This window comes from Marmota flaviventris, chromosome 11 (assembly GCF_047511675.1).
Source record: "Marmota flaviventris isolate mMarFla1 chromosome 11, mMarFla1.hap1, whole genome shotgun sequence".
In the NCBI taxonomy this organism is placed as follows: Eukaryota; Metazoa; Chordata; class Mammalia; order Rodentia; family Sciuridae; genus Marmota; species Marmota flaviventris.
Window position 1 is genome coordinate 58,009,088 of NC_092508.1, and position 18,890 is coordinate 58,027,977.

Genomic DNA, 18,890 nt, shown 5'->3' on the forward strand with positions numbered 1-18,890 from the left:
AGAATGCAGTATAATTTTTCCAACAAAATTTTAAGAGAATACAACTTTATTTGACTATTGCAGGTTGATCATAAAGACAATTTTCACAAAAATATTTGAGGATTACATCAAGTTTCTTAACCCATCATTTCCCAGCATCCAATAATGGGTTGTCACTCTCTTAATCCTTTAATACTGAAGTCACTTTCTTTGAAAGCACTTGGCCATATTACCATCCTTAGTTTTCTCTTCAATTAATAGGTCTAACTGTCTATCCACGTGTTATTTGTCATTGACTTTGTATGAGACTTTTCTTGGGATAAACTGAAAAAATATTATAAAATTCATTGGCAAAAATGAACATTCAAGAATTTCCAGAAATAAATTAAATCAACTAAAAATAAAATAAAATATATGATTATTAAAAAAATTGCCAGGATAATTCTGAAAAAGCAGAGTAATAAGGAGGTATTTTTCATGTCACATAAAAAACAGTATTATAAATTCTCTCATATTGTTCTCTAGCTCATAAAACAGGTTTTGAGGGGCTGGCGATATAGCTCTGTAACTCAGAGGTAGAGTACTTGCCTAGCATGAATGAGGCCCTGGGTTCAATACATAGCACTGAAGACAGAAAGAAAGAAAAAGAGAAACTGGGTACCATGGGGCACACCTATAATCCCAGCTACTTGGGACATGAGGATTGCAAGTTAGAGGCCAGGCTGGGTAACTCAGCAAAACCTGTCTCAAAATTAAAAGAGGGGTGGGGTATAGCTCAGCCTAGCATACTTGAAAAACGTTCAATTCCCAGGACTGCAAAAAAAAAAAAAAAAAAAAGTCAGGTTCTGACTGTTTCAGGTGTTCATTTATGTTTTTAAACAGGGAGATTTCCCCTAATCCAGTTATTATAGTTATTCCTGGAAGAAGGTAAGTCTAATTCCAAGTACTCCAACACAGGTAGCAGTATTCTTTTAACCACTCCATTATTATGCCTCCAATTTATTAAATACATCAGTTTTTTTTTTACCCAGAAATAGTACCAGGTTCTTAATAACAATAATGAACATGGTATATCCATATTGTAACAAGTACAGTTTGTTTGTTTGTTTTTTAAGTAATAAAACATAGTGTCTGTCATCAGGTATTTCAGATAGCTTATGTGGAAATATTTAATTGTTGCCTTAAAATCAGTTTTTGGTTTTGTTTTTGATTGTACCCAGGGTTGCTTAATCACTGAATCACATCCACAGCCCTTTTTATTTTTTATTTTGAGACAGGGTTTTGCTACATTGCTGAAGCTGACTTTGAACTTGCTATCCTCCTGCCTTAGTCTCCCAAACTGCTAAGATTACAGGCGAGCATCACCATGCCCAGCTAAACTTAGTTCTAAAGAAATAAATAACTTTCATTTAACATGGTTGATTGACCACAAGTTTTTGTTTGTTTGTTTTCCTCTCTCCCAAAACTCTACAGTTTTGGGGCTGGAGATATAGCTCAGTGGTAGAGCACACGCTTAGTATGCACAATGCCCTGGATTCAATCCTTAGCACCAAATAATAAACACAACATTTTACAATACTTACCAGAAAGAAATTTTAAAATGAAGTAACTCACAAAGATAAAGAGAATAGGAAAAGCAAGAATCTCCCCATACAATTCCCCTAACATGGGGATTAAAAGAAAAAGCTTCACTGGGAGCAATGGTGCATGCCTATAATCCCAGGGGAAGGCTGAGACAGGAGGATTGCAAGTTCAAACCCAGAGTTTAGCAATTTAGCAAGGCCCTAAGTAACTCAGCAAGACCCTGTCTCTAATAAAATACAAAAAGGGTTGGAGATGTGACTCAGTGGTTGAGTGTCCCTGGGTTCAATTCCGGGAGGGAAGATGGAGGGAAGGAAAGAAAGAAAAGAAAAAGCTCATAGCAAGTCTATACCCAAAATATGATTTTTGTGATACTTCAAAAGAAAATTAACTTTCATATACAATAACCTAATGTTCTGTCATCAGTTAATCATGCAACTTACCAACAATTTTATGGTAATGAAAATAGATTTACACAAGTCCATATTCTATCTGGTTTCTTCACAGTATAACCATGACTTCAAATTCAAACAAGAAAAATAACTTACTGAATTTATAGGTAACTTGTTATAGGAGTCATAATTTTCTGTTAATTTTGAAAAACACAGGAAGAAAAAAGGGTGTTACCCAAAAAAGCACCTTTAATGTTAAAACTCAGCAATAAAACAAAAGCCTAGCATCCATACTGATCTACTACTACCAGATACATAGCTCTAATACCTAGTGAGATTTAAAAATGATTCAAGTCTAAATTCCTATAAATGCAAGTTTTAATAAAAACAGTGGCAGAACATAACACTGTGATAATACAAGTATTACAAAAATGTTTTCTGTATTCAAAACCTACAATTCTCAAAATGAAAGGAGGATTTACATGATCACTTGAGTAGGGTAGCTATAAGTAATCCACTAGCAAGCATTGAATAAGTACTGAGACTGCAGTGGCAGGGTTCAGTAAAATAAATGCAAAACATAGGGTGCAATTTCATTGCAATTTAAACTAGTTATTTAAAATACATGAGTGAATATAGATACAATTTGGATATACATGCAGCACAGTTAATAGCCATCAGGTAGGGATGGTTAGAAAGGAGAAAGGTAGGCTCTTCTATCTAGAAAAATTAGCCATAATGTACTAGTGGACAATTTTCTATGAAAGAATTGGAAATACATTTATTCTTTTGGCAAAGCACAGAAAGCTAGATGAACTATACTTCACACTTGAAAAAAATAAGCTTCATGTCAGATGCATATATTAATATATTCATGTATAACTATCAAATCTACAATTCAGTATTTTGTAGTTAAATATAACAAGTATTATGATGCACTGGGTAATTAATGTTTTATTATTTCTATTTGGTTTTCTTCCTTTTGTCCAATTACTCTAAACCTTACATTCTTGACATTTTCCTTTCCATCTTAATTGCTCTTCATTTTTAAAAATTATCTGCTAATTTTATTTCCTGGACTTTAAGTTTACTGCCTGAAAAAAATACACAACAGTGATCTTTGCTAAACTACCTAGAAGTTACAATTTAATTCAATTCAACCAATGATTCTTAATTAATCACTTCAACACTTATTAAGCACACACAACATAGTAGTACAAGACATTGAGCTAGGTATTAAGAGAAAAATAAAGGTAAATTTAAAAAGCCCTTTTTTCAGTTTCATAGAGAATATAAATGAAGAGCACAAATACATGTAGTTTTCTCATTTGTAAAATGAAGATGATATCTACTTCATATGGCTGTTTAAAAAGAAAATGTAAGTGAATAACTTAATACAGTACCTAGCCCTGGATAAGTTTGCAATAAATGAGAGTAGATGCTGCTACAACTTTTTTTAAATCTACTTTTATAATAAGTCTAAAATTGAAATATTTAGTATAACATTCTGTATCATTTTTTATATACCTATCCCTATGGAAAAATAGTTTAAATATACTTATAAAATGATAAATTAGCTGGGCATGGTTGTACACACCTGTAATACCAGTGGCTCAGAAGGCTGAGGCAGGAGGATCAAAAGTTCAAAGCTATACTCAGCAACTTAGCGAGGCCCTAAACATCTCAGGAAGATCCTATCTCTAAATAAAATACAAAAAAGGGCTGGGGATGTGGCTCAGTGGTTCAGCGCCCCTGTGTTCAATCCCAGTACTAAAAATAAATTAATTAATACATAAAATAAAATGATAAACTAACATTAAGAAACTTTGTAGAAAATATTTCAAATTTTGACATTGTTTTAGAAATTAAAATATACGATATTAAATACTTTGAAAAATAACTAATGTGAAATTAATTTGTTTAATGAATACTTGAAAAAAGCAAATATCAATCACTGACGGATCCATCTGAGTAGTTGGTATCTGATTGATTTATAGAACCATTTTATTCTTTAAGTGAAGGAGGATAGAGCAGTCACATGTTTTTATTAGTAAAATGACTCTTTTAGCTATTATCTGCTACTCAGTAATCTAAATAAAATTTATTCTGCCAGAATTATTTGGTAGCAAAGGGGAAAAATACATTAAAAGTTATTTTTTAGGAGTTAATAGTGACCCAATATAAAAAATGGGAAAAAGATACACTAATAAGTGGACAATTTATAAGAAAATTATAAATTTTCAATAAATATAGGAATGTCTAATCTTACTAATAAAATAATATATATTGAGATAATAATATGCCACTTTTACCTACAAAATTTATAAGGGCTAGTCAGGTGCGGTGGCACACACCTATAATCCCAGTGTTTCAGGAGGCGGAGGCAGAAGGATTATGTGTTCAAGATCAGCCTCGGCAGACTAACCCACAAAATTACAATTATCTTATATTAGACAAAGGTACCAAAAACATGCACTGGAGAAAAAATAGCCTCTTCAACAGATGGTGCTGGGAAAACTGGAAATCCATATGCAACAAAAAGAAATTAAAACCTTATTTCTCACCACTCACAAAACTCAACTCAAAATGGATCAAGGACTTAGGAATAAAACCAGAGACCCTGCATCTAATAGAAGAAAAAGTAGGCCCTAATTTCCATTATGTGGGATTGGGCCCCAACTTCCTTAATAAGACTCCTGTGGCGCAAGAATTAAAATCAAAAATCAATAAATGGGATGGAATCAAACTAAAAAGTTTCTTCTCAGCAAAAGAAATAATCTGTGAGGTGAATAGAGAGCCTACATCTTGGGAGCAAATCTTTACCCCTCACACATCACATAGAGCACTAATCTCTAGGGTAATATAAAGAACTCAAAAAGCTAAGCACCAAAAAAAAAAAAAAATAATAACCCAATCAATAAATGGGCCAAGGACCTGAACAGGCACTTCTCAGAAGATGATATACAATCAATCAACAAATATATGAAAAAATGTTCATTATCACTAGCAATTAGAGAAGTGCAAATCAAAACCACTCTAAGATTTCATCTCACTCCAGTCAGAATGGCAGCTAGTATGCATACAAACAACAATAAGTGTTGGCGAGGATGTGGGGGGAAAGGTACATACATTGCTGGTGGGACTGCAAATTGGTGCAGCCAATATAGAAAGCAGTTTGGAGATTTCTTGGAAAATTGGGACTGGAGCCACCATTTGACCCAGCTATCCCTCTCTCCTGGGTCTATACCCAAAGGACTTAAAACAGCTTACTATAGGGACACAACCACATCAGTGTTTATAGCAGCACAATTCACAATAGCTAAACTGTGGAACCAACCTAGATGCCCTTCAGTAGATGAATGTATTAAAAGAAATGTGGCATATACACAATTGATTATTACTCAGGAATAAAAGAGAAAAAAATCATGGGATTTGCAGGTAAATGGATGGAGTTAGAGAAGATAATGCTAAGTGAAGTTAGCCAATCCCAAAAAACCAAATGCTGAATGTTTTCTTTGATATAAGGAGGCTGATTCATAGTGGGATAGGGAGAGGGAGCATGGAGGCAGGGATGAACTCTAGATAGGGCAGAGTTGTTGGAAGGAAAGAGGGGGACATGGAGTTATAAATGATAGTGGAATGTGATGATCATTATTATCCAAAGTACATGTATGAAGACACGAATTGATGTGAATATACTTTGTATACAGCCAGAGATATGAAAAATTATGCTCTATGTGTGTAATAAGAATTGTAATGCATCCCGCTGTCATATATAAATAAAAATTTAAAAATTAAAAAAATAAAAAGAACTATTTAAAAATGAATAAAAATAAGATCAGCCTCACCAATTTAGCAAGACTGTAAACAACTCAGCAAGACCCTGTCTCTAAATAAAACATAAGAAAAGGCTGGAGATGTGGCTCAGTGGTTAAGTGCCTCTGGGTTCAATCCTGGGTAACCCCCACAAAATTATAAAGGTTAAAAAATAAGTATTTAGAAAATAGGCACTCAACTATTCATATATTGCTGGGGTTAATTTAAATTGATGTATCTATTCTGGTGGCCACTGTGGCAATGTGTTTCAAAAACTTTAAAATATATATACATTTTGACTGCACATTCTTCTTCTAAAAACTCATTCTATTAAAATAACCATGGATATGAATATAAGTAGGCTATGAACACTTTATATGATTTTCAGTAACGAAAAACTAAAAATTACCTAAGTAACAGTTATTTGTTAGCTAAAGTATGATTCATAAATCATTCTTTATTATATAATGATCAAAATACTACTACATAAAAATTAAGGCAATATCAAAATAATAAATATGTTTCTATTTAAAGGAAAGTTCTGCAGATACTAAAATACAATGATCTGTATTATATACTACTAACTTTGGAAAGTTATATGTAGAAAAGTATAAATGGCATGCTACCATTTCAGTAAAATACATATACATATTTGTCTCATTAAACCTGTATCATCTCTGGGAGAATACATAAAGAATTGCCTATGGGGGAAAAAACTAAGTATTTGGGGACAGATTACAAATGCACCTTTAAATTTTCAATCATGTGAATATATTTATTTTTAAAAGTAAAATAATATCATGGAATAATAAAAGACATGTGAAGGAGTTCTACTTTGAACATCACTATGTAAGCTCCTATCAGACCAACCCTCCCTAATATAAACTTGGAATAAAAATGCAGTGAACAATTAACCTGAAGGCTCTTTACAACTAACAAAGGCAAGAAAATTTGGAGGTGATGTGGATGAGAGGATGATGCATAGGGTGAGTTTCCCAATTTTTTTATGACTGCAACTTATAGGACGTCCACAGTCAGTGCTGTACTGGCAGCAGTAGATAACCTTGGTATTTCTGACCTCAAGAACCAGAGGTCAACCACAAGCACTGGAAAGTGAAGGGCAAATCCCATAATGCAGAGAGTCAGGCAGAAGAAATTCTAAATTCTCTGTTCAAAACAATAACAAACAAACAAACAAACAAAAAAAAAACACGTGCCCAAATAGCCCAAATATTCATCTGATCCCTAAATAATCATGTGGGGCAGAATGCAAGAAATGGACTGAAATTTGAGCCAATGATAGTTTGCAGATTGAGTATAATCAATTAAGATGAAGTATCTGTTAAAACAAGTTATCCATTTTTTATTAGGTAAATTTGGTGTTCTGTGGATTTTAAGGAATTGGTTCATTTCCTCTGAGTTAATGAATTTAGGAGCATAGAGTTATTTGTAGTATTCCTTTGTTACTTTCCTAAAGTCTGTGGAGCCTATCATGAACTCTTATTTCTGACACTAGTCATTTATATCTTCTTCCTCCCCAGAATTAGACTTAAACCAGCCCCAAAGGAAAGATTACTATAGAGCTACCCTAATAAGGCTTAAAAATAGGCCTAAAGGAATGAAAATACTAAAATTCCAACAGTGTTCCAAAGAATACAAAATTGCAGCATTCATCAAATAAAATCATAATGCCCACCATCCAATCAAAATTACTAGATCCTTGAAAATGCAACTCCCCCTCCCGCAAAAAAGATGAAAATTTGGTCACCGGAAGACAGACTCAAAAATTATGGAGATGATATTGTTAGCAGACAAGAATGCTAAAATTTCTATTACATTGCTATATGCTCAAGGATTTAAAGAAAAACACAAAGGTAATGAGTAGACAAATGAAAGATAAAGAACCAAATGAAATTTGTAGAGATGAAATACAATATCGAAAATGAAAACATCACTAGATGAGATTTAACAGCAGATCAGATAATACACAGGAAAAGTCAGAATACTTGAGGACATTACAGGAGAAGCTATTATAGTATAGATAGAAACTTCATCCTTTCATCAGAATCCCATGTAATTTAAATGTTTTCAGTGCAGTTACATGTAGATTTATTATAGTACATTTTCCATTAGATAGGTAATTTGAGTAAAATCTGAATATGTATTGTATCAAATATTCACAAAGTAGAGTTAGAAATACACATATGCTGAGGTCTTGTATGGTTTACTAATTCCAAACCAACATTTGTTTCTCAGCCCCACACAGGTAGCCCACAAAATAAATGTGGTTGAGAGTTCAATCTCTCATAAGAGACTGTATTGACTTATAGCCTGAAAAAGCAGGAAGCTCAACTCTAGGCTAGGAATCTAGGCAAGAAATACAGTAGCATTTTTTAGATTTGTACCTTGGGAAAAAGCCTAGCTCCTATTTTCCAAACAAGTCTTTGACCTAGCCATCTGTGCTTTCATGGATGTTAAAACTCTAGCCTGTAAGGCTTAGCTCCAATGCAGAATCCCCCTGCCCTTTGACCCAGAGATGAGGAGGACTGTCTGGGGGCGGAAATATTCCAAATCTTGCTCATATTATAGGTTTTCTCTTCATTTTTAGAACCTGGTGATTTCCTATTCTTATATTCAAATTTAGTTATATATGCTTTTAATGACTATTTTATTCAATATTTCTGAAGTTTTGAAGTGGGAAGGAGGGAATTCTTGTATCTGCTCAGTTTGTCTTCTCAACCAGAACTTCTAGATATAATTTACAGTAATAAAATAACCAATAAGAGTACTATCAAGGGGCTGGAGCTGTAGCTCAGTGGTAAGCGCTTGCCTTGTATATGTGAGGCACTAGGTTTGATCCTCAGCACCATGTAAAAATAAATAAACATACTGTATGTTTATCTACAACTAAATAAATATTTTTTAAAAAAGAATACTATCAAAAGATAAATACAAGAAGTAGCAGCAATAGTCAAAGAAGCATGTTTCCATGTTTCAAAAAATTCTGAGAGCCGGGTAGGGTGGTGCAAGCATGTAATGCCAGCAGCTCAGCAGGCTGAGGCAGGAGGATCACAAATTCAAAGCCAGGCTCATCAACTTAGCAAAGAACTGGGAATGTGGCTCAGTAATTAAGCACCCCTGAGTTCAACCCTGGTACCAAAAAAAAAAAAAAATCTGAGAAGTAACCACAATTTTGTTTGAAGAATATTAACAGAATTTTTTTAAAGTTTCTAAGAAATGAAAATCTGAACTTTCACATAGAATCATTACCTTCCCACAATTATATATTTTACACATCTCAAAAAATAGCTTACATCATCATACTGTTTTCAGTTTTAATGACTATATTTTTACTAAATATAATTCCTCAAAACAGATTTATCACTCCTACATTATATCCACAAAATGTAATTTGTTTTTTGACATTATTAAAATGCTAAAATTACCTTTGTGTTTATTCAGAAGCTTGTAGCCCTCACAGTATCTGCCTGATGAAGTCATCATCTTGGCTGTGTCAAGATAAGAATATGTTGCAGCAAAATCAAATTCCTTTTTACCATCCCACCATCCTTTCTGCTTAGCATAGTTTCTCATGTCTGGATGTTCTTGGTCAATCTTGGTTGTTATAGAAAGCTGATTAGAAATATTACGAACTCCCTCTATTTTCAAGGAAAAGGGAAATGAAAATGAAAAGTTATGTTTAACATTAATGTTCCATCTATACATTATAAATTCTCAGTCACTATTTAAATGTAAACATAGACTTCTAAATTTTGTGCTATGTGCATCTATTGCATATTCTAAGAGACAATTTTTAAATGATTTTTTTAGAGAGAGATAGAGAGAATTTTTTAATATTTATTTTTTAGTTTTCGGCGGACACAACATCTTTGTTTGTATGTGGTGCTGAGGATCGAACCCGGGCCGCATGCATGCCAGGTGAGCGCGCTACCGCTTGAGCCACATCCCCAGCCCCAAAAGAGACAATTTTTAGAATTAAACTTTTTATGTTCAGATAATTGTAGATCCATATGCAGTTATAAGAAATAATCCAGGGAGAAACTGTGTTCCCTTTACTCCGTATCCCCCAACAAAAACATTTTGAAAAACTAGAGTATAAAGTCACAATCATAATACTGGTAATGATACAGTCAAGAAAAAGAATGCTTATACTACCACAAGAATCCTTTATGTTGCCCTCTTAGAGCCGTACCCACTTGTCTCCCACCCCTAGCACACATGAACTCCAGGCAACCACTAGTGTGTTCTCTTATTTCTCTAAATATTAATTCTAAGAATCCTAGCTTTTTTTTATTCAACATAATTCTCTAAAGATTCATCCAGCTTACTGTAGGTATCAACAGTTCATTCCTTTTTATTGCTGAGTAATACTCAAGGATGTGGATTTACTACAGTTTGTGACACTATTTTTTTTAAGTCATAAATACATTTAAAACAGAAAAAATAAGGCTTGCAAAGATATTGTGGCACAAGTCACAAATAAAATTTTCCACTAAAATACAAAAGAGAAAAAACAATAAAAGTCTGTTTTAAAAAGATCACAATAAATTATATAGCTCATGATAAATGAAAATTGACCCAACCACTCAGGAGGATCACAAGTTTGAGGCCAGCCTAGACAACTTAGGAAGACCCTGTCTCAAAATTTTTTACAAAGGGCTGAGAATGTAGCCCAGAGGTAAAATGTTCCTGGGTTCAATCCCCGTACCACAAAAATAAATGTTAATTAAAATTGATAGTGTTTTGAAACTGACTTAAAAGACAGTCTGCAAAGTAAAAATCAACTAAGTAATTATTCTACTGAAATAATACTTGGGATATTCTTACTATAAAATCGAGACTTAAGTCATAATAGAATCAAGGATAGTGATAAAGTTTCCATCTAAGAGATGACTCCCTATAATTTAACAACTCAGTTTTTTAAAATCAACATATATTTTACTTGACACATAATAATTGTACATATTTATGTGGTACAGTGTAGCATTTCATTACATGTATAATAATGTCTAATAATCAGACCAGGGCAAATGGGTGTATATTATATCAGACATATATCATTTCTTTGTGTTAGGAACATTCAAAGACAACAATTTAGTTCTTGGGCTCATTTAGAAGTAGAGAAACTGGTGACAAAATTAACATACAACTGGATAATGAGACCCAGTGAAGGTGCTTATTTTGCATGACCTAATGAGACTTTTTCACGGAATGTTGAACTATGTTGAATAGAATTCATTTGCCTTTTCATGTAGCATATTTGATAAAATTAAAAGTGCTTAATGATATAATTGGGCCAATTAACACAATAAGAAAATAGAGTCTAAGTTAAACTTTATATATTAAAAAAGATAAAATACATAAAATAAAACATAAAACAAAATATATAAAGCAAAATATATAACAAAATGTCCAACAAAACAACTGGCAATGATCTGTTTTGAAAATAATACCCAAATCCTCCAAAGCTCAAGACTTCCTTTATGAAGCCTTTCTGAACTCCCCCAGCTTACAATGACCTTTCCTTTCTTTAATATTCACAGCATCTATGTGAATCATTCATACAACAATTAACATTTTTACATGTATATATTATCTCCTTAGTAAAACTAGGATATCCTCCTGGATCTCGAACATAATCATATGATTATGTTTGAACACAAGTTGTGCTCTAGTGAAAGAACACTGAACTGAAATCAGGAGATCTCAATTCCAAGTTTTGCATATACCAGTCTCTTACATCTCTGGATTTCCTCACATGAAAAAAATAAAAGGAATATATGATCAAAACAAAACCATGGGAAAGAAAAAGCAAAGCATTCTAAAGCAAACAAATTGTGTTGTTCTACCCAATGACATAAAATTTTGTTTTACTATTATATCAGCGTACCCTTTCTTTTTTACTGATAACATTAAAATTAAGCATAATAGTGGGATTTATTATTACATATTAGTACATGCACATAATTTAGTCAATTTCATTCACCAGTACCTTCTTTTCCCTCTCCTCTATCCTCCTCCTTGTCCCTTTCTTCTACTCCACTGGTCCCCTTTCTATTTTTATGACATCCTTGCCCCTGCCTTTTATTTTCTTTAGCATCCACATACGAAAGAAAATATGACCATTGAGTTTCTGAGTCTGGCTTACTTCATTTAACATAATGTTCTCAAGTTCCATCCATTTTCCTGTAAATTACACAGTTTCATTCATATTTATGTCTGAATAAAACTCCATTGTCCAAAATACATGTATGAAGGCACGAATTGGTGTCAACATACTTTATATACAACCAGAGATATGAAAAATTGTGCTGTATATGTGTAATAAGAATTGTAATGCATTCCGCTGTCATTTATTTTTAAAAAAATCAATTTAAAAAAGCTCCATTGTGTATATATACCACATTTTCTTTATTCACTTATCCATTGATAGACACTTACAGACAGACATTGGTTCTATACCTTGGCTACTGGGAATTGCATTGCTATAAACATGGGTATGTATGTATAGCTATGCTGACTTTAATTCTTTTGAATAAATACTGAGGAATACCATAGCTGCATCATATGGTGGTTCCATTCCTAGTCTTTTGAGGAACCTCCATATTGATTTCCATACTGGTTATACAAAGTCATAATCCCATAAAGATCCCATAAGTATTCTTTTTCTCCTTCATTCTTGCCAGCATTTATTATTATTTGTATTTCTTGATTACTGCCATTCTAATTGGAATAAGATGAACTCTTAGGGTAATTTTGATTTGCATTTCCCTGATTGCTAAAGATGTTGAAATTTTTTTCATATATTTGTTGACCATTTGTATTTCTTCTTTTGAGAAGTGTTTAATTTTTTCCCCATTTATTGACTGGGTTATTTTATAGATTTTTAAAGTTCTTTATATATTATGGATATTAATCGTTTGTTGAAAAACTAGCTAGCAAAGACTTCTCCCAGATTGTATACTCTCTTCATGCTCTTTTTTTACTTTGCTGTACAGAAGCTTTTCAATTTGATGCAAACCCATTTATTAATTTTTGGTACTATTTCCTGAATTTTAGGAGTCTTGTTGAGGAAGTTGTTGCTTGTCTGTACCTATATGTTGGAGTGCTGACCCACTTTAAAGTTGCCAAGTTTCTGGTCTGATTCCTAGGTCTTTCATCCATTTTGAGTTGACTTTTGTGCAGGGTGAGAGGGATCTCAACCTCAAATTCAGGGTGAGTTTCATTATTCTACATCTGGATATTCAGTTTTTCCACACATTTGTTTAAAAGGCTATCTTTTCTCCAAAGTATATTTGGGGAACCTTTGTAAGGATCAGATGAATATATCTGTGTGGGTCTGTCTCTGTGTCTTCTATTTTATTCCATTGCTCTATGTGTGTTTTTATGCCAGTACTGTTCTGTTTTTCTTACTAGCTTTGTAGTGTAATTTAAAATTGAGTATTCTGATGCCATCAGCATTTTTTTCTTTCCTTTGAGTTGCTTGTGATATTCTGGATTTTATATTCTTCCATATGAATTTTGGGACTGTTTTTTCTAGTTCTGTGAAGAATATTATTGGTATTTTGATGGACATTGCATTGAATCTGTAGATCACTTTTTGTACTACGGCCATTCTGCCTATCCATGAACATGGGAGATCTGTCCATCTTCTAGTGTCTTCTTCAATTTCTTTCTTCAGTGTTCTATAATTTTCATTATAAAGGTCTTTCACCTCTTTGATTAGATTTATTCTTTCTTTCTTTCTTTCTTTCTTTAGGTTATTTTGCATGGGATTGTTTTCCTAATTTCTTTTTCAATGGATTGATTATTGGCGTATAGGAAAGTTACTGATTCTTGAATATTGATTTTGTATCTTGATACTTTGTTGAGTTTGTTTATTAGTTCTAGAAGTCTGGGGGAACTTTTTAGATCTTATAAGTATGGGATAATATCACCTGCAAACAGTGATAATTTGACTTTTCCCTTTACTCTTTGTATCCCTTTTATTTCCTTCTCACATAATTGCTAAAATTTCAGAAAATGTATTGAAATATATATACTCGTGAGAGTGGACATTCTTGTTTCACTATATCCTTTCTAACCACCAACCCAAAGACATCCATCTCCAGCTCCATTCCCCTTTTCTCACCTCCATACTTAAGCATGAAAGAATTTTGGTGTTCAGCCCAAAGTTAAAAGAGAACAAGATAGCAAGGGGTTATTAAAAGGAAAAAAGCACTATAAAATAGCCAAAAACTGATGCACATAAAATATACACACATTATATGAAACTCATATAGCCGAGATAATGCTACCTTTTAACCTTTTCAAGAATGCATTTCATAGTACATGTTCTTTCCAATTTTTAACTTTTCCCCTACAAGTTACCCTTTATTTTGCTGGAATATAAATCTTCAAAGACAATGAAATGCAATATCTTCAGTTAAGGGTATATTTTATTAATAGTAAATTAAATTAAATCACACAAAAAAAGTTGTCCATCTAGATTAATTACCACAAGAGTAAGTTATTAAAGCAAAATCATTCCTTATGTTCTTCGTCTTCTGCATGTGCCCATTTGCCCTACTGCTTTCCCCCACAGGCCAAAGCAGTAAGACCTGCCACAAGAAACTGAGCAGATGTGCCACCATATTCTTGGATTTCCCCCTCTTTCAGAATTGTGAGCCAAAATATATTTGTTCCCTTATAAATAAAAAAAAAAAGTTTTCCATACCTTTTACTTTTTCTGCTGCCCAATGCTTCCCTGCAGTCTCCAGAATCCAGGCTTCATTCCTATCAGCTATCAGGAAACTGTTGTGATAACTAAATTCCACCCTTCCCTCTGTACAGTTTCCACCCTGGCCATATTTCTCTAACAAATCAACAATGACCTTGAGGGCTTTTTCAGCTGTGTCAGCTCTTTCAAGGCCAAGTCTAAAATAAAAATATTAAAATAAACTTTGTTTATTTTTCTGAAATATTTTCATGCTCATATGACTTTGTGTTTACATTCAAAGCAAAAATTCTTTCAAGTTAACAAATAATATGAAATCTAATTTTTAAACTTTTTGACTTGGTAATTTATCGGCAAGTTACTTTATATCTGAAATTCAGATATCTCATTTGTAAAATGATGATAGTAATACATATTCCATAAGGTTATTGTGTAAATTACACAATTATATTAGGTACTTCCAATGAATCATGATTTCCCCCTCCTTCCCTTCTCCCAATTAATGATCTTTGATAGCCATGAAATTGCATGCTGAAACTCTAAAACATTTTTATCTTTGATACTATAAAGTATCAAAGTCCAAAAAAATAAAAATTGAAAAATAAAATAGGTAAGAATTATACCAAGATTTAACAATTAGACAAGTTCTATAATGAAAAAATATAACACACAAATAACCTGACAAGGTCCATGCCCAGTAGTGCTTCTTCATCACAAACTTCTTCTCTTCCCCATACAGCTTCATTCCCAATGCAAACTCCAAGCTCATTGGCTCCCATTTCTGCCCCCCACAACCAAGCAGGGCGACTAAGGACAACAGCATATGTTTCCGAAACTTGATCAATTTCTATATAAGTACACTGTTAAAAAAAAAAAAAAAAAAAGTCATATCCATAACCACAAAACCAAAAAAAGTTATCAAAATCTAGAATTTCAAAAATCATTCAAAAGATACACCATTATCAAAGAGGTCAATGAAATATAACTAAATTGAAACTTTTAGTAATAAAGGCATTACTCTTAAAATATTCAGAATTAATGCTAAATCATTTATTCATCCAAATAATGGCTGAGTATCTCCTACCATAAAGTACTCTGCTAAAAGAGATCTTAGTTATAAAGACTTAATCAATACAAAGCTTACTTCTAACAAACTAAGACTTCTACATTAAGACACAACAAAATATAAAGTACAAGGGTCATGAAGAGAAGTGAACATGAGGCACTACAGAAGCTCAGGAAAGAATTCTAGTTGTAAAATCTTGAACATTTTTTGCAAAGGAAGATGTATAGGAATTGATGATTAAGAAAGGAATTCTCCAGCTGTGGTTGTGGTTCAGCAGTAGATCACTCGCCTAGCACGTGCGAGGCCCTGCGTGCGAGGCCCTGGGTTTGATCCTCAGCACCACATAAAAATAAAATAAAGATATTGTGTACATCTACAACTAAAAAATAAAATATGAAAAAGAAATGAATTCTCAACCTCAATGTCCAGTGTTTCCTAATTAGGCACACATATGGTAACCCCTAAATACAGGAGTATTATCATAGAAGTCTATATCACTTGTGGAAGAAGCCCATCAGGTATGTCTGCAGCAGTGGAAAGAATGAGAACCACTGGTTTACAAGATAGCCAGATTTAAATATAGAGATAAAGTGGAACTGGTATCCCAGATGAATAAACAGTTTCAGAAAAAGAAAAAATATATAGCCTAATATATAGAAAATGTCTAATATATCTGAGTGTTAGAATGTCACAGAATTAAAATACAAAAAATACATAACTTAGCAATAAAATATAAAGTGAAACTTTCACTTTAAAGTTCCATAGTAAATTATTTCTTAAATAAAAATTTTAAAGGATCCTTCAATTCATTTGTATACTATCAAGTGACTGAATAAAATGCATGTTGTTAGTGCTATTGCAGGGCTCAATAAACCTTTTAACGAATCATAAACCTTTATCCAGAATCTGGATTAACTTTTCTTATTCTACACCAATCAAAATCTTTTTTGTCTAACAAACTTCCTAGTGAAGCTTTCCTTGATCCCTAGTCTGAATTACATGTTTCTCCTATGCTGCAATATGTTGCTCCTACTTAAATTTATCATTTAATTTATAGTGAGTGGAGTTAGTTGCATATACCTCCTATTCCAACTGTAGACTCTAAGTTCCCATCAGACAACATCTGAATCTTACAGCTGACTTTAAACTCCTTGCTCTAACATGCTTGCATGTGAAAAGTATTCTAATATTTGATCAAAGAATAATTTTCATTAGTTATTTCAATTTCTTCCAAATCATTGAAATAAAAACCAGAAGCCTATTTCTAATTCAATTATTTTTCATATTTGAATTCTTGAATTTTAACTTCTATTACCTCTTCCAAATTGCTAGTTAATGATAGTAATAACTGTTTTATGATATTTTAAAAGTAGCATATTGCTAACAAAACATGTATTTCAGATTTCCTGTTTTCTGGGATACTTTGGTTTGCAATTTGAAGCAATGAATATCTCTGACATGCTAGAGGGCTCTGCCTGTTTTTTTGTGTCAATTCATGGCCTTAGTGATTTGTCTGTAAACTATTCTAAATTCTGGCTCCTGGTCAGAATTAGACAAATGCCTTTTGTGAATAACATGCCACCCCAGAACTCATATAGGAACTGGTTGTCTTGTAGGCAGAGTGATGCCTGACTTCTTAAAATTCATTTATACTCACCTTCTGTGGCATCAAGAAATATGAACACCCATGGGATATTCTCACTGAAAGTTGTCACATATAAACCAGTGTTTTTAAATATTAGAGGTTACACCTAACATCATGCTCTGTTCAAAGGAAGTTTTCATTCACTGTTGTGTAAAAAGAGTTACGGAATAATAGTGCTACATCTGGAGAAACAATCCAAGGGCCAGTGGGAAACAAAAATTCAACATCATCTCAAATAGAAAGTTGGGGACCCTTCTAAGAGTGTCAGACAGAAGCAGTTTTTCCCTTGGTGGACTGTCTAATTTTTATTGCTTGGTATTAAGTGGAGAAATTAAGCTATAGATTCTGGTGTTTAAGACAACCTTGGTACTCTGGCGATGTGAGGACTGCACTGCCTCTTAGAAGATGGACTAATATCTATGGGTGTTACCTTTTACTTTTTTAATGACATTCTTTTAAAAATGAGTTTCTGGGCTGGGGTTGTGGCTCAGTGGCTGAGCACTTACCTAGAATGTGTGAGGCACTGGGTTCAATTCTCAGCACCACGTTGAAAAAATACATAAATAAAGGTATTGTGTCTATCTACAACTAAAAAATATTTTTTTAAAAAACGAATATTTTTAAAAAATGAGTTTCCTCTGTTGTACATATTTATGCACTCTTTGTGAGGTGAAGGTGCTTCCCAGATTTAGACTTGGAATGAAGACAATTTTTAAAAATAAAGTTTTGAATATCTAGAAAATAAAAATATATATTTCACCTACCTTAAGAGGTTCTCTGCTATCATGAACTGCAGCAGGAAAATAAACTACCTCTTGTACTTCATCACAGAGTCTGTCTGAATTTTTTCCAAAAATAATCCTCTTATCAATTGTTGCTGGGGGTAATGCCACAAATGTATCACAGGAATAGGGCTCCATTTTCTAAACAACTACAAAATCACATAGAAGTTTTTAAATAACAAGAGAAAACATTTTTAAGTATATACAAAACAAATACTCCTACTCTCTGGCCAAGGGATATTATTACCATGTCTAATGAAGGGTGTTCATTAAAGCTTTAAATATCATATACTATAATACAATAATCAATATGACTTAAGAATCAACCATGAACTACAAGAATCAACAAGAAAATAGCAATGTGAACTACTTTCTTCTAGCTGATGGGTCAAATTTATTCTCTAAAACCTTTCTCTCCTAAAGTCTCCCCTGAATTTCTTTTCACTATTCCTATATTTGGGAATCTCTACACCTAGCCTACTGTTATAAAGGCTATATTCTATATATTTGTGCACCAGTCCTCTTATTGGCAATAAAATCCTTAAGAGGTAAGAGTATGCCTTAATTATCTTTGTATTGTTATCATTGAAACTTACAGGGGAAAAAAAAAACGTTTTCAGTATTTTCTCGAAATAAGAAAGAAAAGGTTTCCTTTGACCTAAGGAAGAATATGCACAGATTATAATATTAAAAAGACAGAAATTTTGAAACACATTCACTACTTCAAATATAAAAAATGTCAATGAAATTCCAATTGTCAATATTTCATGGTGGAAGTTCACAAATATAATTTGTAAATCCTGATTGTAGAATTTCATATGTAGATTGTCTTCACTAGAAATTTGAAAAATTTAAATCATCAATTTTAGTAGTATACTTAAGTATTCTATGC

General features: G+C 32.8%; 1 protein-coding gene across 2 annotated transcripts in view; it reads right to left on the bottom strand.

The window, feature by feature from the left end:
* Positions 1-18,890, bottom strand: part of Scrn3 (secernin 3) — a 29,783-nt gene that overhangs the window by 9,816 nt on the left and 1,077 nt on the right. Inside the window, exons 2-5 of one of the 2 annotated variants that reach the window (XM_027946121.2) lie at positions 17,981-18,147; positions 15,184-15,365; positions 14,506-14,705; positions 9,215-9,427 (exon numbers count right to left, since the gene is read on the bottom strand). In XM_027946121.2, the coding sequence (XP_027801922.1) occupies positions 9,215-9,427; positions 14,506-14,705; positions 15,184-15,365; positions 17,981-18,136 (751 nt within the window). In that variant the 5' untranslated portion in view covers positions 18,137-18,147. The remainder of the gene's footprint in view (positions 1-9,214; positions 9,428-14,505; positions 14,706-15,183; positions 15,366-17,980; positions 18,148-18,890) is intronic. The other variant, XM_071619058.1, reaches the window with a different exon arrangement.